Here is a 25,476-nt window from a genome sequence, read left to right as displayed (position 1 = left end):
AGATAAATTGTTCTATTGATTTGATTTCATGCTGAAATTCTGATTTTCTTAAAATCAAGTCTCTCTCTCTCTTCTGACTTTTGCATACTGTCACTGGAATAAATATATATGATTCATGTCAGATGCTAAACTTGCCTTTAAAACAATATCTGAGCCAAATACAGTTTTCAAGTCATTGATTTCTGCTCCAGCAGCTTGGTATTGCTCATCAGAAAACTTTGCTTCTTCACCAGCTCCATGTTCCACTTGCACATTGAAGCCTTGTTTAACTAAGGCCTGGACACCAGCAGGAGAGAGTGCCACTCGCTTCTCATTTTTGTATGTTTCTTTGGGGATACCCACAACTAGATCCTTGTAGCGAATTCCTATGTAAAAATAAAGGAAAATTGTTATTTTTCCCAGTTCATATTTGTTGAGTGGTTGTTTGTGGAATAAGGGGGAGAGTTTCAAAGGCACAAAAGATATTTCAGCATCCAATTCTCAATGGAAGTCAATAGGACTGGAGTGCCTAACTCCATTAGACACCTTAAAAATCCCAGCCTAGGGACCCAATCCTGTAAACCTTTACTCCCATGAGTAGTCTTTATTCACACAAATAGTCCGAGTTAGAGACCTCAGTGGGAGTACTTGCATGAGGAAGGGTGACAGGACTCGGTCTGTGTTTTTTGTAATTGACACAGAATGTACCAGATGAAACATTCTGCTGTTAACTTTTTTATAGTGCATCTTTCCACAGCCAGCCCACAGGGTCACACAAACACATTCATGGATGCCAAAAGAATAGCAAATTAAAGTTTGGTTTATAAAAGCCTTGGCTGGGATACTGCTTACACAAGTTTTCATGTTGTTTACTCTGAAAAAAGGTGTGGAATTGACCACAACCAATGAAGTGACAACCTCAACTCCACTCACACATGAGGTGGAAAAACCAAAAACAAGACAGCAGCATTAGGAGAGGAAGTTTTGTTTTTCCTGGCTTCGTATATGAGAGAACTGTGCTTGTTGACGAAGAGGCAAGGACATATTGTGAAACAGTCCAAGGGCTATGACTGCAGATTTTGAAGGGTCTGATCCAGCCAGCATTCACAGTAGTAGGCACAGTGCTCAATTAATAAATGTTCTCAGAATCAGGCCATAAACTGTCGTCTATATAGTGCCGAATCCTGTTGCCACTGAGTCAATGGGAGTTTTCCGATTGACTTCAATGGAGCTAGATTGGGCCTTTTAGGTTAAAATTACCTCATGTGGCAGTGGGGTGGTGGAGCAACACAAGGAATATGTACCACTTAAATCCCATTTAAAGCCTCAAGACAGGATTACAGTGGTGAAGCAAGCTGGTGCTGATCCTATGCACAGGGGTGAATTTAATTCTTACTGCTCAATCCTGTAAGGTCCTGAACACCAAGCCCCACTGGGAGTTGAGTGCACTGAACACTTCACAGGAAGCCCAGCACCTTGCAGGGCTGAGCACTATGAGCCAAACCTTGATCCCACTGAACACAATGACAAAATTCCCAGTGACATCAGTGGGACCAAGCTCTGGCCCTAAGCTAGTTGACTAGAGTAAAATCCTTTCCCCATTCCTCCATCATCTTACATCACTTGTGTTTCTGCAGCCCAGAACTCTTCCTTACACATCATTCACATCAAAGCAGATCATACACGCCTGTGGGGTCACATGGGGTTAATATGGTGCAAGTCCCTGAAACTTTGTGACTCCACAATTTAACTGGTAATACGCAAGCTGTACATTAATAACTAATGTAGATGCACAAACTTAAACATGTGTTTGCCTAAATGTACACTGTCAATTCAGTGGCAGACTGCACTCTGTGAGGCTACCCAGACAGGGCTGACACATGTGGCTAGGATATTTCTAGTAAGAACATTCTAAATAAATCTATTCAGTGCAGAGCCAATATTTTGCTTAAAAGGTGTGATATTAATGCAAAGCTGTACACAAGCAGGGAATGACTATAAAAAAATCCCAAGCAAAAGAAAAGAGCAGTGAATAGCATTTATATTTGACTCACACAAAAAAGTCACTACGGGATGATATAAATAAAGAACACAATGAAAGTGTTTGTAAGTGTACCGAGAGGAGAGAATCATTACAGCCAAAGCAAAAATCCAACACAGGCATGGGTTAAATTAGTATGACATAGGAAATCGATATGGCACAGAAGATAATCATCTGGAACTCCATCCTGCTCGCCTCACTCAAGTAAGTTCGCCCAGTGAGGTTAGATGGTGCCCTTAGGCACAAATTTGAGCAAGGGGTGGTGTGTAAGTTGCCCCACTCCAGGAGGCATTGTGCTTCAGAAAGCCCTCTGTGAAAGAAGAAATATACGTAGAGACAGTGAGTCAGAGAATGAGCTTACGGAAATGTGGCATTATACTAAAATGGAGGCATACTATATTTCTCAAAGGGACAATCATTTAGCATTAGAATACTTGATTTTAGATTTTGGGATTATTTTGCAGTTTCATCTCAAACTGGTGTTCACTAGTACACATGCAAAGGGGCTTAGATGCCTCTGCAAGAATATTTTTCCAGCATTCCCCCTGCCACACATAGGTGGTGGAGTACACTACTGAGAAAGAATATTTATAGATGAAATACATTTGAACAAAGATTCTTGGTATATGAACATTTCATTGCGTGTATGTACAGCTCTTAGTACTGGAAAAGTGTGTAGGCAGAAAGTAGAAGAATTTATGCAGACATCCCAGGCTTTATTGAAGAGAGATTGAATGTGTCAGGAATCAGGGCCGGCAGCAAAGCCAGTTTCTGGGCAACCTAACGAACACAGTTGACCTGTAGTAGGCTACCAGATTAGCTACACTGCCTGATTGACTGAAAGAGTCAGCAGACTGGTTCTTAAGCCCAGCAGCCGCTCAAAGCACTTGCTCATGGATATAGGAACTTCCTATTTGCAGAAAACTATTTGCTAACTTCCTATTTGCAGAAAACTAAACCCTTCCATGAGACCATGGCCCTGCCCCACCCCTTCTCTGAGGCCTCACCCCCGCTCACTCCATTCCCCCTCCATTGCTCGCTTTCCCCCACACTCGCTCACTCACGCATTTTCACTGGGCTGGGGCAGGGGCACAGGAGGGTGAGGACTCCGGCGGGGGGTGCAGGCTCGAGATGAGGGGTTTGGGATGCAGGAGGGAGCTCTGGGCTGGGGCAGGGGGTTGGGGTGTGGAGGGAGTGTGGGCTCTGGGAGGGAGTTTGGATGTGGGAGGGGGCCAGGGTGGGGATTTGGGGTGCGGGATCCAGGCAGCGCTCACCTCAGGTGGTTCCCAGAAGCAGTAACATGCTTGTATCACAGCTGGACTTTTCACGGCCTGGTCAGCAGGGTCTCTTTTCGATGGGCGTTCCGGTTGAAAACCGGATGCCTGGCAACCCTACATGGCTGTGATAGCTCCTGTGCCTGCTTGTTCCCAGGACTCGTTCTAGTTCTGCTTCTTCCCTGTTCCACCCCACTCCTGCCTCGTCCCACTCAAGGTAACCTGGTTCTGACTCTGGGTTCTGATTCCTGACCTCTGACTTAAGCTGTGACTCTTGGTTCTGACATCTGGTCTCTGACTCTGGTTCTGACCCTGGGCTTCAATTCCTGGTTACCAACTCCTGCCCTAACCGTTAGGCCTGCTTCCTACTCTGATCATTAGTCATGACTGGTCATGTGACAGAATGGGGTAATAGAATTTATATGAGAGATTTATGCACTGAGACAAACAACCAGATCACAGACTAAAGAATTAGGGAAGAAACATAGGTCCACCTCTAATCTATTTAACAGGACATAACAATTGCTTCAGTAGGAAATCACAGGTTAGGGTGGGCAAACTCGCTCCTAAAAATGCCATGGAAATATTCTTCCAAGGTGCTGAACCTACAACTAATAGCCCATACCAAGGCCCTAAAGCCACTGGGTAATATAATATACACCAATGTATCCAACTGTAACATGAAATACAGTAATCAAAAAATGGCCATTTTGTGATAAAATGTATATTCTAATGTGTTATGCCACATCATGCGTGCTCTTGCATTGACATGTTATACTGTGATGCATATATCGGCATATATGGAAACTCAGATCAGAGCAGCAACATACATAGAGCGCTGACTGTAACAGATGACAAAATATTTTTGGGGAGATAAAAAACAGAAACCCTATAAGGAGTGCTTTTGGTTCAGTATATCAGCCATCTTTCACAGCATTAGAAGAAGACAGCCCGTACCAGACAACCTCCAAGTCTTCCTGGAAGCGGTAGTTTCTTTTGGAGATTTATGAATGCAAATGCAACTGCCACAATCTAATCTGCTCTGCAGAACTACAGACATACCCAACTCATGTAGCTATTTAATAGTATCCCTAAAATCCCTGGTTAGTTTTAACTTTCTTTGTTTTGTTAAAATATATCCAGTACCAAGAATGGGGCAGAAGAAGAGAACTTGTTCATAGTACACTGTACAGCCCTTGCTCAGATAAACACATACTGTGGCTGCTATATAATTCTCCCCAGGGTTGGTGCAAGGATGTTTCACGCCCTAGGTGAAACTTCCACCTTGTGCCCCTCTCCCCCGCGATCCCTGTGGCAGCCCTCCGCCCTAAGGCACCCCCTGCGGCAGCTCCTTCCCCCTGCCCTGATGCGCACCCCCCATAGCAGCTCTCCGCCGCCCGGGGAGCCATGTGGCAGCTCCACACCCCAGCTCACCTCTGCTCCGCCTCCTCCCCGAGCACGCCGTCGCCGCTCCACTTCCCCCACCTCCTGGGCTTGCGGCGCCAATCAGCTGTTTGGCGCTGCAAACCTGGGAGGGAGAGAAGCAGAGCGGGGTGGCGTGCTCAGGAGAGGAGGCGGAGCAGAGGTGAGCTGGGGCAGGGAGCGGTTCCCCTGCATACCTTGCCACCCCACACTTGCTGCAGGAGGCCCTCCCGGTGCCCCCCTGCCCCAGCTCCCTCCACCTAAATGCCGATGACGACCGGGGCGGCCAAAGATCTGGTCATCACAGTCGCCGCTGAAGGACCCAAAATGCCGTCCCACAAATGCTAGCACCCTGGGCGACCACCTAGGTCGCCTAATGGGTTGCACCAGCCCTGATCCTCCCCAGTAGTTTCATAAGATACACAAGTGGCAAAGAGTCCTGTGGCACCTTATAGACTAACAGAAGTCGGATGCATGTATTCACCCACGAAAGCTCATGCTTCAAAACTTTTGTTAGTCTATAAGGTGCCACAGGATCTTTGCTGCTTTTACAGATCTAGACTAACATGGCTACCCCTCTGATATAAGATACACACAGTATTAAGTTAGGATTTGTGGTGTAACCAGGTTCATTTTTCACTTGCTACTTGTCCTGCATAAAGATTCTCTATTGGAACCTAACTTTCTAAGTACAGCTCTGCTTGTATGCAGAATATCACCTGGCTAAGAATCTCCTTTACAGTAATTAAACAGGATGCACACTGTGGGCATTAGTTACACACTTAATAGTTACATATTTCTTAGGTGCTTTTAAGAAAGTTGCAATCTTTTCTTTCGATTCCATGGGGAGGAGGAGTAGAATATGTCTTCACAATAGAAATGTCTTTGTATACCCATGCACCTTGGCCCAAAGCATGTTTACAAACTCACAAGACCAAGAACGAGAATATCTCTGTGTGATTAGCTATCAGACTACATTCCCTTCTGCAGGGTAGGGATATGGGTGAAGGGAGTATTTAGCTTATTATTATGGTATATTTGATGTACAGAAAATTCTTTCATCAGGATGGAGAGGACAGATAACTAAATCACTGAAAAATCACCCTTGTCAATCCTTCATTGTTAAAACCTCCTCTAAGCTCTCTCTCCCATCTGTATTTGATCTGCAATGCATATACTGTTAAGCTTGGACATTTGCTATTTAGTAGATATTTTCTTCTATTCTTCCATTCATTCTCTGCTAAAGACATCACTATTAGGCTCTATTATTTTATTCCATACAGAACCTGTTATTTAGATCATGTCTTCTTTCTAAACATATATAAAAGTCTTTCCTTTCCAATGTAACTCTTCTCTCAGCTGCTTAAAGGAGTTACAGTCCTTTGCAACTAGCATTTGGGCCATCCAAATCAAACCCTGCTCCAGAAAATTGAAATTTTCCACAGCCCCACTCAGTCTGGATGTAATTAGCAGCATTTTAAACCATATCCTTATGTCATCTATTTTAAAGTGACCCTGTCAACTTAGTTTAGGACCAACATTTGCGTTTTGTAGAAGCAGACACATACTTTTTTTCCAGAGCTGACTGGATAAAGGAGTATTTTTCATAATTTCCTTTAAAATCCATTACAAAAACAGACTGGCTATTTAAAGATTCTTTTCTAAGGTTTGTGAACCCAAACTCTAGACCCTTGAGCTAGTGCATGGCAATCAGAAAGTGAAAATGACTTCAAACAAAAGGACACAGCGTTATTGCATTCCCTAGACTGAACTGCAACAAACAAACAAATAGCATGGGGTGGGGATGGAAGGTTGTTAACATTCTTTCAGTTGCGCTAAAGGTGTAGTGGTAATAGACAGGTGGATGTTTAAAAACAGTTGGGTAAAATCCTAACCCTATGGCAGTCAATGGATTGGCATGTTATTTATTACTTTTCTTGGAAAGAAACTGTTGCCATAGCTTCTTGTGCCCTGGAAAGAATTGTCAAGAATCACACATGTGTAGCAGATTAGCTAAAGAGGTAAATATGGGGACACCATCAGTGTAAAATGCTGAAGTTTCATTTTTGGTTTAGCTCCATTAGTATTTATTCTTTGCTATTTGTTTGTGGCAGCACTCTCATAGTGCTACCTGCTTTTCAGACATCCAAGAAAGGATAATCCCTGCCCTGAGAAGTTCAGAGTGAGAGGACAGAAAGACAAACAGAGGTTAGGGGAAGGGCAACAACAAATGCAGGAGTGGTTTATACATGGCTTCATTCTAGCTGAACCTGGATATCCAACTATCCACCAAGTTAAACACCAGAGTGTCCACTGAAATCCTTTGGGAGTTTTGCCATTGCCTTCAGTGGAAGAAGGAGTAGACTTGAGATGTATATGTTCAAGAGGAAAAATTAAACAAAGTCTACAGTATTTTATACATATATTACCCATTCCTGTACACATAGAGTAAGCAAGGGAAAGCACTGTCTATCCAACTCAGATCTAATCTCTTAGGTGACTGGACACAGAAGTATCAAGGCAAATATAATCGGCAGCACGTTTCACCTATTTTAGAGGGCTTTCGTCTCTCACTCTTATTCATAGTTTTATTACAGTAGCTCCTGGGAGGTCCCATTCAGGATCAGGACCCCATTGTAATGAGCACTGCACAAATTGAGGCCAAGATCCTGCTAATACCTACAGATATGCTTATCTTCATGAATAGTCCTGTTGACCTGTGTAGGGCTCTTCACATGAGTAAAGTTACACACTTGGCTAAGATGCTTCCTTCAATATGAGATCTTTGAGTATTTATGTTTTATTTAGTTTTCTGCATACTCAGAGCATTCTGAATACAAGATACTGTCATAACACTCACTCAGGACAACATGCTTTCCATGTTTCTTTTGATCTGTGTGCATTCGTGTTTTCTCAGTTTACTTATTGAAATTACATAAGTATGACCATAAGGCAACAATGGCATATTAAATATTGTTTAGTTTTCCCTTACAAGAACAGTAGTTTAGATTTATTTTATGATGTTCCAGAGAATGATTGCCCAACAAGATAACATAAGCAAAGTAAAGTAAACTTGAAGAAGAGCTTAATTACAAAAAGCATTGTTTGGAAATACATACTGGTGGATTTGCAGTTGAGAAATACTTGACAATTCAGTGTATAACCCAACTGTCTGTTGTACTTGAAGAAAAGATTACTGGAATATTACAATACCATCCAAATGATTCAGAAAGAAAACATATTGAGAGATTTAGACAGTTATGGCTGAGGTCCTTAGCTACAACCAAGGAGTATAAAGTGCAATGCATGAAAATGAGGCATAAAGATTCCTTTATGCTACCTGTGTGGACTCCCAATCCTGGGCTGACTATGCAGTAGGCTTGTTCCAAGACATAACAACTAGAAGGCTGCTCTAACTTGCACCAGATAGCACAGGGGTAGGCAACCTATGGCACGCGTGCCAAAGGCAGCACCAGAGCTGATTTTCAGTGGCACTCTCACTGCCCGGGTCCTGGCCTTCGGTCCGGGGGGCTCTGAATTTTAATTTAATTTTAAATGAAGCTTCTTAAACATTTTAAAAACCGTGTTTACTTTATATACAACAATAGTTTAGTTATGTATTATAGACTTAGAGAAAGAGACCTTCTAAAAACATTAAAATGTATCCTGGCACCAAAACCTTAAAGTAGAGTGAATAAATGAAGACTCAGCACACCACTTCTGAAAGGCTGCCAATCCTTGAGATAGCAGCTACCCTAAAACATCAGACAGGCATAGCAAGGAACACTTCAAACATGGCTCCTTCTCCAGCCCAACTCCCAAACTGGCAGAATGGAAGAAGAATGGTTTAGGAACCGCTATGCCAGCTCTACCTGCCCTGAGATGGTTCTCCTGTGAACATATTTAGGGCCACTCTGCACTAGTGTTGGGGCACAAAGCAGCCTCAGGAGAGCTCAGGATGCCTGGATCTCTGCCTGCCCATAAAATCAGAACAAGTTTGTAGTGAGGTGGTCTGGTTCCCAGGCGCCCCGGAGGACCAAGAGCCCAGCCGAAGGCTGGACTGGGAGGAGCTATGGGCTCTGGGCCCGCCCCGCAAAGGATCAAGCGCCGACCCAGAAGTACAAAGGCAGACCCTCCGAGCTCAGTAAGGCCCCAGCCATCAGCCAGACCGAGCTCCCGCTAGGGAGGCCGCAGAATGCAGCGACCGACCCAGCCTCCCCCTCGCTCGCTACCCGGAGGAGGACTGGCCGAGCCTGTCCTGCTCCCGGTACCTGGAGGAGGACTGGCTGAGCCTGCCCCGCTCCCACTACCCGGAGGAAGACTGGCCGAGCCTGCCCCGCTCCCACTACCCGGAGGAGGACTGGCCGAGCCTGTCCCGCTCCCGGTACCTGGGGGAGGACTGGCTGAGCCTGCCCCGCTCCCACTACCCGGAGGAGGACTGGCCGAGCCTGCCCCGCTCCCGCTACCCGGAGGAGGACTGGCTGAGCCTGCCCTGCTCCCGCTACCCGGAGGAGGACTGGCTGAGCCTGCCCCGCTCCCGCTACCCAGAGGAGGAGCCGAGGGGGCCGTCGACTCGGAGGACCCGCTGAGCCCACCCGTGGACACTTACCCTGAGGAGCCAATGGTGATTGACCCCTCTGCCAACACCACGACGACTCAGGTACTCGAGGAGGGGGAGAGTGGAAGTAGCCCGGGGGCAGCCGACCCCAGTCTGGCTGCAGCACTGCCAGAACCGATGTCAGTGTGTTGCGGCCAGGATCCCCACTGACCCAGCAGCAGACTGCCTGCCGTTCTCAGGGCCCCGGGCTGGGACTCAGTGGAGTGGGAGGGCCTGCGTCCCCCTCTGCCACCCTTCCAGGGGTGGCAGACTCCCCCCTCTGCCTGGCCTGAGGAGGCCTTTATAGACTTACCTGAACTGCTGCTCAGCCCTGCCTGAGGGTCTGAGCCCTGTGCCGGCATTTTGTTGGCCCGCCCTGAGCTAGGGCTTGGGTTTTGTAGGATTTATAGACTGAATTGCTGGGTGTGTAGTGAGGCGGCCTGGTTCCCAGGCGCCCCAGAGGGCGAAGAGTGACCCCTCGCCCGACAGGGGAACCCTTACAAAGTTACAGATAAGTCAGACTGAGATCATAGTATAAAAAATACAATACAATGGTTAAAAACTACAGCATCATGAAGATAAATCCTTGTTATCACAGCTAGTTTTTAAAAATCCTGGATTGGCATATCTATCGGCATTGGTCATGCAATTGGAAAACTCCATGTAGAACAGAAGTGAATAAAGGAGTTAACTGTCAAAGAAAGAAAGACGAGGAAAAGAAAGACTGAGGAGGGTCTACAAGAAGGATTCTCCAAAATTTTCATTCTCTGGATAACTTGGTGGATCACTTCCTACCTCAGTTTGCTCATTGCATAATTCTCAATCAATCACAAGCAAGAGCTCTGCAGGCCACCAATGCTCCATCTGCAAATTTGACACCATCAGCTCAGGACTGAACAAAGACAGTGAATGGCTTGCCAATTACAGAACCAGTTTCTCCTCTCTTGGTTTTCACACCTCAATTGCTAGAACAGGGCCTCATCCTCCCTGATTGAACTGACCTCGTTATCTCTAGCTTGCTTGCCAGCACACATATATATACCTGCCCCTGGATATTTCCATTACATGCATCTGAGGAAGTGGGTATTCACCCACGAAAGCTCATGCTCCAAAACGTCTGTTAGTCTATAAGGTGCCACAGGATTCTTTGCTGCTTTTACAGATCCAGACTAACACGGCTACCCTCTGATACTTGACACCATGCAAGGCACTGCATTTAGCCGTATGGAATGGAAATCCATCAACCTCATGAAGAACCTTGCACAAATACAGACAGATATCATCTTCCTTTCCAAATGCAAACGGATGGACATCATACCAAATGGACTAAAGGTAAAAAATCCGCTGCTATCTACATACTACACAGACCACAGTGAGAGATTATGTCATACTCTATCAAAGAAACTGAGGAACCACCTGATCAGCATCCTATACAGCAAACAGGAAAACATCAAAAAAGAGCTCTCCAACCTGGAGACTCTCATTAATAACCAAACTTCTATACAAACGGACTTCACTAGAATAAGACAGGAGATCTACATTACTCACTTCACCGCTCTTCAAAGGAAAAAGGACTGTAAGCTGTCTAAACTCCTACCTGCCACATGGGGCCACAACAGTGGTACCCCTAACCCACCCAGCAATATCGTCAATCTATCCAACTACACACTCAGCCCAGAAGAAAAGTCTGTCCTATCTCGGAGACTCTCTTTCTGCCCTGCCACCCCCACCAACATGATACAGTTCTGTGGCGATCTGGAAGCCTACTTTCGCCGTCTCCGACTCAAAGAATACTTCCAGGACAACACTGAACAGTGCACTGATACACGGGTGCCCTCCCACCAACAGCACAAGAAAAAGAACTCCACATGGACTCCTCCTGAGGGTCGAAATGACAGCCTGGACCTATACATTGAATGCTTCCGCCGGCGTGCACAGGCAGAAATCGTGGAACAACAACATTGCTTGCCTCACAACCTAAGTCGTGCAGAACGCAATGCCATCCACAGCCTCAGAAACCACCCTGACATTATCATCAAAGAGGCTGATAAAGGAGGTGCCGTTGTCATCATGAACAGGTCTGACTATCAAAAGGAGGCAGCCAGACAACTCTCCAATACCAAATTCTACAGGCCACTTCCCTCAGATCCCACTGAGGAATACACTAAGAAACTACAGCATCTACTCAGGACACTCCCTACACTAACACCAGAAGAAATCAACATACCCCTAGAGCCCCGACCAGGGTTATTCTATCTACTACCCAAGATCCACAAACCCGGAAATCCTGGACGCCCCATCATCTTGGGGATTGGCACTCTCACTGAAGGACTATCTGGATATATGGACTCTCTACTCAGACCCTATGCCACCAGCACTCCCAGCTATCTCCGCAACACCACTGATTTCCTGAGGAAACTACAATGCATTAGTGACCTCCCAGAAAACACCATCATAGCCACCATGGATGTAGAGGCTCTCTACACAAACATCCCACACACAGATGGAATACAAGCTGTCAGGAACACTATCCCTGATGATGCCACAGCACAACTGGCTGCTGAGCTCTGTGCCTTTATACTTACACACAACTATTTCAAATTTGATGACAATATATATCTCCAGATCAGTGGCACTGCTATGGGCACCCGCATGGCCCCACAATATGCCAATATCTTCATGGCCGACCTGGAACAACGCTTCCTCAGCTCTCGTCCACTCACACCCCTTCTCTATCTACGCTACATTGATGACATCTTCATCATCTGGACCCATGGGAAGGAGACTCTGGAAAAATTCAACCATGATTTCAACAGCTTCCACCCCACCATCAACCTCAGCCTGGACCAATCTACACGGGAGGTCCACTTTCTTGACACCACGGTGCAAATAAGTGATGGTCACATTAACACCACCCTATATCGAAAACCCACCGACCGCTATGCCTACCTTCATGCCTCCAGCTTCCATCCCGGGCACATCACACGATCCATTGTCTACAGCCAAGCACTGAGGTACAACCGCATCTGCTTTAACCCCTCAGACAGAGACCAACACCTATAAAATCTCCACCAAGCATTCTCAAAACTACAATACCAGCACGAGGAAATAAGGAAACAGATCAACAGAGCCAGACGTGTACCCAGAAGCCTCCTACTGCAAGACAAACCCAAGAGAGAAACCAACAGGACTCCACTGGCCATCACATACAGCCCCCAGCTAAAACCCCTCCAACGCATCATCAAGGATCTACAACCCATCCTGGACAATGATCCCACACTTTCACAGGCCTTGGGTGGCAGGCCAATCCTTGCCCACAGACAACCTGCCAACCTGAAACATATTCTCACCAGTAACTGCACACCACACCATAATAACTCTTGCTCAGGAACCAATCCATGCAACAAACCTCGATGCCAACTCTGCCCACATATCTACACCAGCGACACCATCACAGGACCTAACCAGATCAGCCACACCATCACTGGTTCATTCACCTGCACATCCACCAATGTAATATACGCCATCATATGCCAGCAATGCCCCTCTGCTATGTACATCGGCCAAACTGGACAGTCTCTACGGAAAAGGATAAATGGACACAAATCAGACATTAGGAATGGCAATATACAAAAACCTGTAGGAGAGCACTTCAACCTCCCTGGCCACACTATAGCAGACCTTAAGGTGGCCATCCTGCAGCAAAAAAACTTCAGGACCAGACTTCAAAGAGAAACTGCTGAGCTTCAGTTCATCTGCAAATTTGACACCATCAGCTCAGGATTGAACAAAGACTGTGAATGGCTTGCCAATTACAGAACCAGTTTCTCCTCTCTTGGTTTTCACACCTCAATTGCTAGAACAGGGCCTCATCCTCCCTGATTGAACTGACCTCGTTATCTCTAGCTTGCTTGCTAGCACACATATATATACCTGCCCCTGGATATTTCCATTACATGCATCTGAGGAAGTGGGTATTCACCCACGAAAGCTCATGCTCCAAAACGTCTGTTAGTCTATAAGGTGCCATAGGATTCTTTGCTGCTTTTAGTGCTCCATAGATGAGTTTGAGAATTATTGCTTTAAAGCAAACCCTTCTTCTACAACCTATTGTTTACAGCAGTCTCCCTCAGTGGAGGGCTACAAGCTATTTAAATAACACCTGAGAAAGAGAGCCAAGAGGCTGAAAAATTAATCAAATACATTAAAGATTCCTTTAGCCATTTAAATTTATGTAGCTGACAACAGTTCGTTTTGACCCCTTTGGTAATAGTAATTTCTAAGATTTCAGATTTACAGTAGTGTATTTTGAAGACTGATATCTGCCCAAATTCCAAAATTAAGTGTTCTGTAATTTTTTATGAGCCTTCTGGATAACAAAATACATCAATCAGCATGCAAAGCTATTTTGGGTTCTAATCTGGATAGCATTTTGATGCCTTTTACCAAAGGGCTGTCTCTCCATTTGCATTTATTGCAAAGGGCTCCATTGTCAAAGCAAACAGGAGGGATAATGGTCAACCCTGTCTTGTACCCCTAGACAAATTAAAAGGAGATTTATGACCATTAACTAAAGCAGACACTCGGGGAGGAGTATATAGGCCTGATATGTTACTATAAAACTGATTTCCAGAACCAAAGCTTACTAAATCTATCTGAGGTACTACCAGTGCAGTCAGTCAAAGGCTCTCTCAGTGTTCAAAGAAACCAGCGCTCAGTAAGACTTGCAACAATTAACAGCATAGATCATATTCAGAGTTCTGATGTTATCTGATAGATGCCTGCCAGCAATGAACCAGATTGTTCAGGATGAACAAATTTGGGCAAGATGACATTCAGTCTGTTTGCTAGCATCTTGGCTTAAATTTTAGCATCCACATTAATTAAAGAAATTGTGTATGATGCACAATTGGTAAGATCTTTTCCTTCGTTAGGAACGACCACAATTTTTTCGTCTTTCCGTGAATCTGAAATCTTGTTCCTCTGCAATATAGTATTAAACAATTCCGTTAAATCAGGAACCAACCTTTGCTTTAGAGCTCTACAATACTCCTCAGAAAATCCATTGGAACCTGGAGTTTTACTGGATTTTAAATTCTTAATTATAACTTCAACTTCCTTTGTAGCAATTTGCCTATCAAGAGCTCCCACATTGTCCTCTGAGAGCTGAAGTAGTTCCACACTTCTCAAATATCTACTTACAAGTTCAGGATTTGGGTTTTGAAATGCACACAGTAAGAAAAAAGTTAGCAAATGTTTCAGAAATCTGTTTGGTGCTAGTTATTAAATCTTCCTCTGTACTTCTAATCAGAAGAATGGCTGATTTATCCTGTTTCTTTTTTTAAACTTTCTGGCTAAAAGCCTTTTGGCTTTACTGTCCTTTTCATAATATTTATGTCTAATATAGCTAAGTGTTTGCCCTTGATTGGGAACATATACATTATCTGAGGTGAGAAGTTTACCTTTCAAAGACCCCTTAACTAAAATACATTCTGCCCTCTGTATCGGTGAGTCATGCTAAAACAGTAAAAGGGAAATGTTAAGCAAACAGTATTGCCACCTCTCTTCTATTAGAGAGATATACGGTAGCTGTGTCCAAGAAGTATTCAGATGTTTATCATTTTTCTTTAAGTGTGTTTTTCATAAACAGATTATACTAGGAAAATCCTTTTCCAGTGAGCAGAATACCCCTTTCCATTTTGTTGAATTGTTCCTCTCCTTCACATTAACCTTATGACATTAATAACCTCACCCATAAGTACCAAGTCTATTCTCACTCAGTATATTACCCTTTGGTAAAAGCAGTGAGACCCCTCCAGCCAAATGCCAGCTCTCCATTATAATTGCATCTCTTCTTTAAACAACATTTAGATAGAGTTCCCATCATACAGACAGTAATTTTAAAACTTCCACATATAGCTTTTCCTTTTTAAACACCTATATTGTACCCTGATCCTGAGTCTGATTTACCATTTTATTTAATTCTGAGCCCAAACTCTTTTTTATTAATATAATCTTTTCTATTCAAACATAACAATATTTAACATCTTTTCCTGTTCTCTTATTCCATTTCCCTCCTCCCTCTACATTCCCGCACTCTGCCCAGTCCCCTCTAGTTGTGGGAGCCCAGGCTCTCCTTACTTCTTCCACAGGCCTGTTAATACCCTGCTGAAGGTGGGTTGGGTTTCTTTTGGGTATTTTTATTCTTAAGAACAAAGCCTTATCTAATCTTATCAAACCGCCTTGTAACATAGGGCGTTATGAGATTATTATACCATCTCTGAATTTACTTATTCTTCAATTTTTCCACCACAGATGACCATTCTTGAGTTAATATAAATTTTGAAATGACTGTGACAACTCTAAAATGAAACTTACTTCAATAGGGGAGATTTTGCTTTTTGGCTATTTCCTTAATAATTTTTTTTTATAATATAAATCACAACTTTAACTTAACCATAATGTTATTCCCATTAAGTATACCATATCCAAACAGTCAGAATATCCTGGGTAATATAAGCCCAGCTTCCATTTGACTAAACAGCTTCATCATTATGACCACATGGATGTAATATCCATTATTTACTGTAATGTCTTAGTTTCTAAACGCTCTCTTGTCTTTCTCATCTCGCTGCATCTTTTTGAGCTGTTCTAGCTGTCTTTGATCTCACTGATACTCAGTGATTTCTTGGTGACCTGTAGAATCAATGCCTTTGATCCCCTTCAGATTGTTCTTGAGCAGATTCGCCCGTTCCCGCATCCATAAGTACCTGTTTTACTTCCTTGGTTGTGAAATAGACATATATCTGTCCTTCCATTTAAAGGTCAGTCTAAATGGAAGCCCCCATTTGTATCGTATATTGTTCTTTCTAAGAATTGTGATATAGCTCTCTTCACGTTCTAAGGGTTGAGGTTGTCACATCTGGGAAAATATGTAAGAATCATAAGTGGTTCCACTCTTTCCCTCATTGCCCTCAGTATTTTATCCTTGTCTTGACAGTAGCGTAGATGGACAATCACACCTCTTGTTCTGGAGCCTGCTTGGGGCATGGGGAAAAGGGATCTGTCAGCCCACTCAGTATGAACGTGACATTTACTGCCCAGTTTTAATGTGCCATGGCAAATATCATCCAATGCGTTCAGCAGCTTCCTTCCTTCACTCCCCCACTTCACCTTTAATCCTCACGTTATTCCTATATTCTCTATTTTCCCTGTCCTCCACCATTAATTCTATTTCTTTTTCTCTTCCTCCCCCCTCAATTATTTAGATTCTTTCATCTAGGTTGGTAATGCAGTGTGATTGCTCATTTATTCCATTTTCCACATCTGATATGTTCCCATTAACCTAATTAATTTCATTTTCCATATTTTTAATGCAGGTTTGGATCTCTTCCCTCATCTTCTTATTGACCTTTTTGATTTCTAACAGCAGGTCCCCCAAGTCAGCCTTAATGACTGGAACATCTCCATCTGACTCCATAGTTTGTTTGCTGGAGGCAGAGTTACTCATTCATGGCCTTGTTGTTGTTTCTGGTGGGGAACAGATCTTTGTACTGGACGATTTCTTTCATTTCTCAGACATCTAGATCTTCTCTTCCTCCTTGCCTGTTGCTCCTCTTGCAAGATGACTGCTGCCACATTTCTCTTTTGTTTGCTTGACCTTTCCAGTATGACTGTTGCTACACTTCCTCCCCTAGCCCCAACAGTACAATTGTAATTTTAATTTTTTAATCTTGTTGCTCTCGCACACTGTCTTTTTACAGGCTAATGAGGGTCCAGTTCAAGATCTCCAAGCTTGCAGAGTCGTTTTTAATAAGTTCTGTGAGCTGATGGCACTGGATTTTGTTGCTGGGTTTTCTCCTCACCAAGATATTGAATCCAGCCTTGGTTGCTGGTAGCTTCACCTGACAGAAGGGTTACAATGGAGCTGTGTAAGAAGGAGCTGTGTAAGAAGCTGTGTAAGAATGGAGCTGTGTAAGAAGGAACACGAGCAGTACACTGACCTGACCGTGCCAGGACAACAATTGCAGGAAAATAGAACTTTTACTTTACCTTACTGGGGAAGAAGGCAGAGAGGTCTGCAGCACTTTGAATCAAAGGACTGGCTGGGGTTAAGATAATTGCAGATGATATCCTCATTGTAGGTGAAGGGAGTAATGATACAGAAGCTGAATGTATGTTAAATTGAATAGATGGAACTTTCTTAAACCCTGTGCATTGCTCTGTCCATGTGACTGCATTGCTTCCAGGCCAACGCCTCACATTTCCTATTTTCCTGGCGTCCTCTCTCAATAACAGTCTCTCCAGTGAACATGGGCCCTCCGATTCCAGTTCCACTGATCACAAGATACATGCTGGCCACTTTACTCCTGAGGTGGAGTGTGTATGACTGGTTCTGAAGGCTCATCTTTCTTTTGCAGAACTTCAGGCAACTTATTTTAAAGGTGGCCAATGTATACTGGCAGTGAAACAATCTGAGCAGTTTTCCAATAACCCTTATGAATTTCTCTTTTGATGTCAGTTTGGTAATTAATCTCATGTATGTTTCACTGTGTATCATACCATCTGAATGAGATTCAGGGCTTATAACCTGTGGATCCCACCAGAGCAACCTACAAATCACAATTTATTATTTTTTCTTTCCTTTTGGTTGAATTCTACCATGACAAAAGTGATTATATTGCTCTCTTAATGCATTGTTCTGTTGTATTTCTAAAAGATGCTACTTAATTCTTCTCCTAGATATCAAAGTCATATGTTCTCTGTCAGGGGTTTTACAGTCTATTAGCAATTTAAAATGAAATATAGTACCAGAAAGTATTGTTACCACATGAATACTTTCTGTGCTTGGGTACTTCTCTCCTGCCCCCCTGGATCCTACCACAGCCAAGATGATAGTCTAAAATGGCAGATTAAACATTGGGACTAGGATCCAGGATTTTCTCAGTTTTAATCTCAGCCAGCCACTCATTGCACAGCCCTAGCAAAGACATTAACTTTGGTGTTTTAATTTCTCTATCTGTAAACCAGGGATGCTATGGCTTACCTAATAAGAGTGTTCTGAGGAAGAGATGCTTTCGAAATATAAAGCACTAAGCAGAGATGAGTCCAACTCAGAAAGTGGAGATTAGTGACAAACTGCTTTAGCATTTGTTTGTTCAGATGTGGGGCTGAATTCTGTTCTTTTGTCAGCCTAAATCTGGAGCAAATCCATTAATTTCAGGACATTTCTGTAAAACAGGTTCTCGCTCCCCAGGTTTTGGTTCAAGCTAGTCTCTGGTGGCAGTAATTATAGACCACATTCTCAAGCCTATATGACTAAAGTTAGGTGCCTAAATAATTAATTATGAGTCTAAATAGCAATTTAAGTGTCCTGCAGAGTTAAAAGCCTGAGACATCAAAGTCCGAAAATATGGCTGTCTCATTTTGGTCTAATGGACTTCAAGTTTCATATTTTAAGTTTCTAGAGTTAGAGTTTTTTTGGAGAGGAGTAGTAAGTGGCAGTAAGTGGGGCTTAAATATTGGGAATTCTAAGGCACACAGCACCAAGACATGAGATTGTGAAGAGGAGGTTACTCACCCTGTGCAGTAACTGAGGTTCTTTGAGATGAGTGTCCCTGTAGGTGCTCCACTCCAGGTGTTGGTGCGTCCCTGAGCCTTCGTTCGGAGATTTTTACAGCAGTACTCGTACCAGTCACGCACACGCAGAGCCTGCCTCCCCTCCCCCTGCTCTGAGTGTACCTTAATAGTACAGTTGCACGACCGGTTTCCTCAGTTCCTTCTCTACAATGAAGCTACCCCAACTCCAAAGTAGAGGGGAGGAGGAGGGGTAGTGGAGCATCCACAGGGACACATCTTGAAGAACATCAGTTACTGGACAGGGTGAGTAACCTCCTCTTCAAGAAAGAGAGAGGTGCCCCTGTGGGTGCTCCACTCCAAGTGACTTAAAAGCAGTGTATCTCAAGGAGGTAGGGACTTTGGATTTGGTAGGAATGCAGTAGATAATACAGCTCTGCCTAATCATGTATCAGAAAGAGGGCCTTGAGTAAGGGCATAACGCTTAACAAATGTCTGTTCAGAAGTCCAAGTGGCCACCTTACAGATGTCAGCCAGAGGAACTTTGCGTAGAAAAGCCACAGAGATAGCCACAGATCTAGGTGAGTGAGTTCTGATGCTGGCTGGAAGTGCAACTTTCTTTATCTGATAGCACAGCCAGATACACTCAGAAATCCAGTTTGAAAGTCTCTGGGTAGAAATAGGTGTCCCTTTGGAGTGCTCTGCAATGGAGACAAAGAGTCTAAAAGAGTTCCTAAAGGGCTTGGTTCTATCCAACTAGAAGAACAAAACTCTGCATACATCTAACTTATGCTTTGTGGATTCAAAAAAGAGTTTGCATGTGGTTTAGGAAAGAAGGTTGGTAGGTGTATCAGCTCATTGATGTGGAATGACAAATGCACCTTTGGAAGAAATTTGGGGTGTAATCAGAAGGTAACTTTGTTCTTAAAAAATAGTGTGTATGGTGGGTCTGCCATGAGAGCTGCTAGTTCTCCTGCCCGTCTGGCGGAGGTGATTGCCACTAAGAATGCTGTTTTCATAGAGAGGTGTAAGAGGGAGCAAGTGGCTAGGGGCTCGAATGGTTGTTGAGTTAAGCAGGATAATACTAAGTGAAGGTCCCACTGAGGGGTAGGAGGTTTAATGTCCAAGTATAGGGATTGGAGACCTTTGAGAAAACGCTTGGTGATTGGATGAGAAAAAACAGAGGTATTGTCGATCTTCTCATGAAAAGTTGTAATAGCAGCTAACTGGACTTTGATGGAGCTGAAAGAAAGGCCAGATTTCTTAAGACCTAATAGGTAGTCAAGTATGGGTAGAAGAGGTGCAGAAGTAGGAGGAAGTTGTTTAGTTGAGCACCATTGCGTGAATCGCTTCCACTTTCGGATGCAAGTAGATTGTGTTCTGCTATGTAGGAGCACTCTTTGAATCTACCCAGAGCATGTTAGTTCGTTTTGGGAGAACCATGTAGGAACCAAGCTTTGAGGTGAAGCATGGACAGTTTGGGGTGAAAAAATCATCCATGTTGCTGCAATAGGAGGTTCAAAGTAAGCGGCTACCAAATTGGTGGGCGAATTGACATTCTGGTGAGGAACAGAAATGACGGTTATCTGAGCCACAACAGGGCAATCAGAATTACCGTGGCACGATCTGTTCGTATCTTTGTCACAACTCTGTGGAGAACTGGTATTGGGAAAAAAGCATACATTAAGTGTTGAGCCTATGAGATCAGGAATGCATCTCCTAGGGAATGTTTGCCCAATCATGCTCTGGAGCAAAATTTGGAACATTTATTGTTCTTCACAGTCGAGAAGAGGTCTAGGATTGGATAGCCCCAAACACAGAATATATTGTGTATGATCGTGTCATTTATCTCCCATTTGTGATCCCAGGGAAAATGTCTGCTTAGTTCATCTGCGAAGGTATTCAGGACCCCGGGAAGATAGGCGGCTGATATCTGGATATTGTTCGCGAGGCGACAATTCCAAGCTTCATGGCTTCTGTGCAAAGTGAGTGAGATCGAGCCCCTCCCTGCCTGTTGACATAGAACATGCATGCGATGTTGTCTGTCATTATCCGAACATGTTGGTTCTGAATGAATGGGAGGAAGTGATGGCAGGAATTGTGTATGGCTCACAGTTCTAGGATGTTTATGTGTAGGGACGCTTCAGTGAAAGACCATAGCTATGTGGTGGGACATGTGTGCTCCCCATCCCATGAGGGATGCATCGGTAATAATTATGAGTGATGGGGGGTCCTGGAGAAAAGGGACTCCTGAGCAGAGATTGGAGGGAACTTTCCACCATTACAGGGAGTCTTAGACTCTGAAGAGTGTGGATAGAGGCTTGTTTAGAGTGAGTACGTACAGTCTGTAAACCATGGCCAACCAAGCTTGGAAGCACCTCATGTATACGCATGCATTTCTGACCATGAAAGTACACAAGTCCATGTGGTCTAACAGTTGCAGGCAGTCTCACGCAGTGACCTGGGGACTGTTGCGAAGTTTTGTAACCAGGAGTTTTATGGTGTTGAAATGATTGAGCGGGAGAGACGCTATTTCCGTTCTGGAATCAAGGTGCACTCCTAAGAACTCCAGTTATTGGGTAGGAGACAAGGTGGATTTGTTTTTGTTTATTTGTAGGCCCAGGGAAAGGTAGCAAGTGATGGAAAGCTGCATAGATCAAAGAGCTTCGCCAAGTGTTGAGGCTTTGAGGAGACAATCGTCGAAGTAAGGAAATATTATAACCCCTCGTTTCCTGAGATGGGCACTAACCGTGGCTAGGAGTTTGGAGAAAACTCGGGGGGTAGTAGATACGCCGAAAGGCAACACTCTGTATTGAAAATGTGTCAGAGAGTAAAATGAAGAAAATGCCTGTGGGCTGGGTGAATAGTCACATGAAAATAGGCGTCCTGTAGATTGAGGGCTGAAAACGAATCGCCCTGATCCAGTGCTGGGATTATGGTGGTGAGGATAATCATTTTGAACTTTTGCTTTTTGATAAATTTGTTTAGCCACCTGAGGTCGAGGATCGGTTGCCCTCCCTCAGTTTTCTTTTCTGTTAAGTAATGGGAATAGAAACCTTTCCCTCTGTGTTGTTCAGGCACAATTTCTACTGCCTCCAATTGAAGGAGATGTTGTACTTCTTGGAGGAGCAGCTGCTCGTGAGAGGGGTTCCTGAAGAGACATGGGGAGGGTGGATGAGTGGGAGGCAGGGAGAGGAAAGGGATGGAATAGCCAACTGTGACGACCTCTAAAGCCCACTTGTCGGTGGTAATATTTTGCCATTGATGGGAGAATGTGTAATGGCAGTAACAAAAATAGGGGCAGGCGGTGTAAGCACTGAAGTGGGAATATTGTTTTCTATACCCTCGACCAAGGCTTCAAATTTGCTTATTGGTCAGAAGGGTTGAGATGCTGCCAAGGAGTTGGGACTGCAGCGTTAGTATCTGGGTCTCTGGCATTGCTGTTGCTCATGAGTTCTATTGCTGGGTGTATGTGGGGTAGCATGGTCGCTGTTAGGCTGGTATCTATATTGTTGCCTTCTGGTCATAGGGGTTTGAATTCCTGGAGACCGGAGAGTTGCCCTGGAGTCCTTCATGGAGTGGAGTACGTCATTTGTGGTGGAGGCAAACAGTTAGTCACAGTCAAAGGGGAGATCCTCAATGGTACTCTGGACCTCTTGGGGAAAGGAAAAGGATGAGAGCCATGACCCTAGGCATATCATGACTGCTGTGACAATGAACTGTGCCGCAGTATTAACCACACTAAGGGCAGCTTGAAGAGCAGTGCAGGAGAGGATTTGTCCCTCGGAAACTATGGCTGTAAATTGTTGTTTCTTTTCTTCTGGAATGTGATCAATAAAGTCCATGAATTTATTGTGATTTTTGTGGTCGTACTTTGCTAGAATGGCTGTATAATTAGCAATGCAAAACTGCAACGTGCAAGAAGCATATACCTTACATCTGACAAGGACAGTGAACAATTAGATCTGCTTGGAAGGGGTGGAACGGGGAAAATGGTGTTTGTTCTTTTTGGTTAACTGCGCCAACTACCAGTGAATTTGACCCTGAGTGACTAAAAAGAAATTCCAAGCCCTTGGAAGGAATAAAGTACTTTCGGTCCGCTCTCTTACAGGTAGGCAGGCTTGCAGCCGGGGTTTGCCAAATGGCCGTGGCAGATTCTAAAAGGGCTGTGTTGCTAGGTAATGCAATTCTAGAAGAAGATGAGGGCTGCAGGATATTGGTTAGCTCGTGCTCCAGTTCAGGGACGTGTTCCAGGTTAATTTGTAGCTCACTGGCAACAGGGCCGCCTGGTGTTTTTCAGGGCCCCTGGAACGGGGTCCTTCACTTGCTCCGGGGGCCCCAGAAAACTCTCACGGGGCCCGGGGCCCTGGAGCTTCTTCCACTCTGGGTCTTCGGCGGCAATTCAGCAGTGGGGGGTCCTTCCACTCCGGGGCCCGCTGCCAAGGTGCCCCGAAGACTCGCGGCGGGGGGCCCTTCTGCCCTGGGACCTGCCGCCGAAGTGCCCTGATTGGGAACTCTTTTAAACAGGTCTTGAAATTTTGAGAAGTCACCCAAAGACATTGGGGGAGGAGGAAGCAATGTTTCATCAGGTGGAACAACTGATTCTACCAGGTTAGAGGCAGGCTGTGCTTGCTCTTGCGGTTGTGACAGGGCTGCCTGGTGTCTGGAGTCAGTGGCAGGGTCATCAGCTGGTGGTACCGAGCCAGTTTCACGCCTGGCTGCGGTGGTATAATGAGTGTGGTCCCGAGTATAAGGAGCCCATGGAGCCCAATATTGTGGTGGGAAGGGCATGGGTGGTGCCATCCAGGGCCCTCGGAGTAGGACGAGGCAGCTTTTCTATGACCTCTCTTGATTGGGGTCTGTGGACAGGAGATCTGATAAGGTGAAAAATTCTCCCTGCAGCCCAGATTCCTCATCACTGGAGGAAAGCTGTGCGGACCTTGCCTGAGTGTCCAGAGAGAGTAGGTGTTAAGTAGGAGTGACTGCAAGACAGGTGACACCAGGAGGTCCCTTGAGTGTGTGAACTGCGGTGTTGCAGTGCCTCTGTGAGGGGAGGGCTGAGCAAGAGGAATTTGTTGTGAGGAGGTGTTCCTCTGCACGGGTGTGTCATGGTATATTTCCCCAATCTGAACCTGAGAGTCCCAAAGATGGGGTACCAGCATGAATTTCCCTAAGCTTAATTACCAGCTTAGATCTGATAGCTGCCACCAATCAGGACTTGGAGTGCCTGATACACTCTGGTCCCCCCAAAACCTTCCCTGGGGATCCCCAAGACCCAGACCCCCTGGATCTTAACACAAGGAAAGTAAACTCTTTTCCTCACCAGTGCCTCTCCTAGGCTTTCCCTCCCTGGGTTACCCTGGAAGATCACTGTGATTCAAATCCCTTCTCTCTCCTTCTCAGGCTTTCCCTCCCTGGACTATCCTGGAGAGATAGTCAGATTCAAGCTCCGTGACTCTAAAACAAAGGGATTCCACCCTTCTCCCCTCCCTTCTCCTTCCCTGTTAAGTACAGACTCAATTCCCTTGAGACTCAACAAGGGGAAAAAATCAAACAGGTCTTAAAAAGCAAAACCTTTAATAAAAAGAAAGAAAAAAAAAGTAAAAGTTGTCTCTGTAATTTAGATGGTGAAAGTTATAGGGCCTTTCAGCTTATATACATTAGAGAGGAGCCCCCCCCGCCCCCAGCAAAATACAATTTAAAATACTTCCAGCAAACTACACATTTGCAAATACAGAAAACAATCAGAAGACTATAACTGCCTTTCTACTTAATACTCACTATTCTGAATATATAAGAGACTAGCAGGGAGATTGGCAAGAAACCTGGTTGCATGTCTAGTCCCTTTCAGGACTCAGATAGAACAAAACAAAACCCCAAAACCACAAACAAAGGCTTCCCTCCACCGCGATTTGAAAGTATCTTGTTTCCTGATTGATCCTCTGGTCAGATGTGTTTGGTTCCCTGTTTGTTAACCCTTTACAGGTAAAAGAGACATTAACCCTTAACTATCTGTTTATGACACGGTGTCCTGAGCATTATGTCACTGCCAGCTAGCTCGAAGGCTGACGGGGCCAGGAGAGTGAGAGGAGCCTGCTGGGGGTCAGACAGGCTAGTATGTGTTGGCACTACTTTCACTGCGGTGCCGAATGGTGCCGTGTGAGAGGCAGGCAACTGAAAGCCTGAAGCCTAATGGTTAGTGCGACCGCTGCAGCCACAGGCGGTTTTCGCACAGCGCCAGAGGAGCCCGGCGCATCAGAGGTACTTGGCCGGGGGAGCACAGGGAGGGAAGCAGTACTCAAAGGATTTTTCCCGAGAATACCCTTTGCAGGTGAGAGAGTGAATTTTTTTTGAAGTTTTCTTTTGTCTCTTTGAAGTGGGAGGGCTGCTGTGTACAGCAGAATCAGAGCCCAGGTCTGAGACTGATCCAAGAGATTTTTGCAGGAGCAGTAGTTTTAGCCACAGCTCCCTGTCTTTGCATGTCCTGGATTTCAAATTGCTACAGTGGGCACATTTCTGGGGGATGTGGGAGTCCCTCAAACATTTTATACATTTAGAGTGGCCATCTGAAAGAGGGATGGCATCAT

General features: G+C 44.7%; 1 protein-coding gene across 2 annotated transcripts in view; it reads right to left on the bottom strand.

Moving 5' to 3' along the window:
• LOC115659097 (NAD(P) transhydrogenase, mitochondrial-like) overlaps positions 1–25,476 on the bottom strand; it is an 81,362-nt gene that overhangs the window by 45,686 nt on the left and 10,200 nt on the right. For both annotated transcript variants that reach the window (XM_030578891.1, XM_030578890.1), the window contains one exon: positions 136–365. In XM_030578891.1, coding sequence (XP_030434751.1) covers positions 136–365 — 230 coding nt within the window. The remainder of the gene's footprint in view (positions 1–135; positions 366–25,476) is intronic.

This window comes from Gopherus evgoodei, chromosome 10 (assembly GCF_007399415.2).
Source record: "Gopherus evgoodei ecotype Sinaloan lineage chromosome 10, rGopEvg1_v1.p, whole genome shotgun sequence".
Classification (NCBI taxonomy): domain Eukaryota; kingdom Metazoa; phylum Chordata; order Testudines; family Testudinidae; genus Gopherus; species Gopherus evgoodei.
This window is presented reverse-complemented; position numbering and strand designations above follow the sequence as displayed.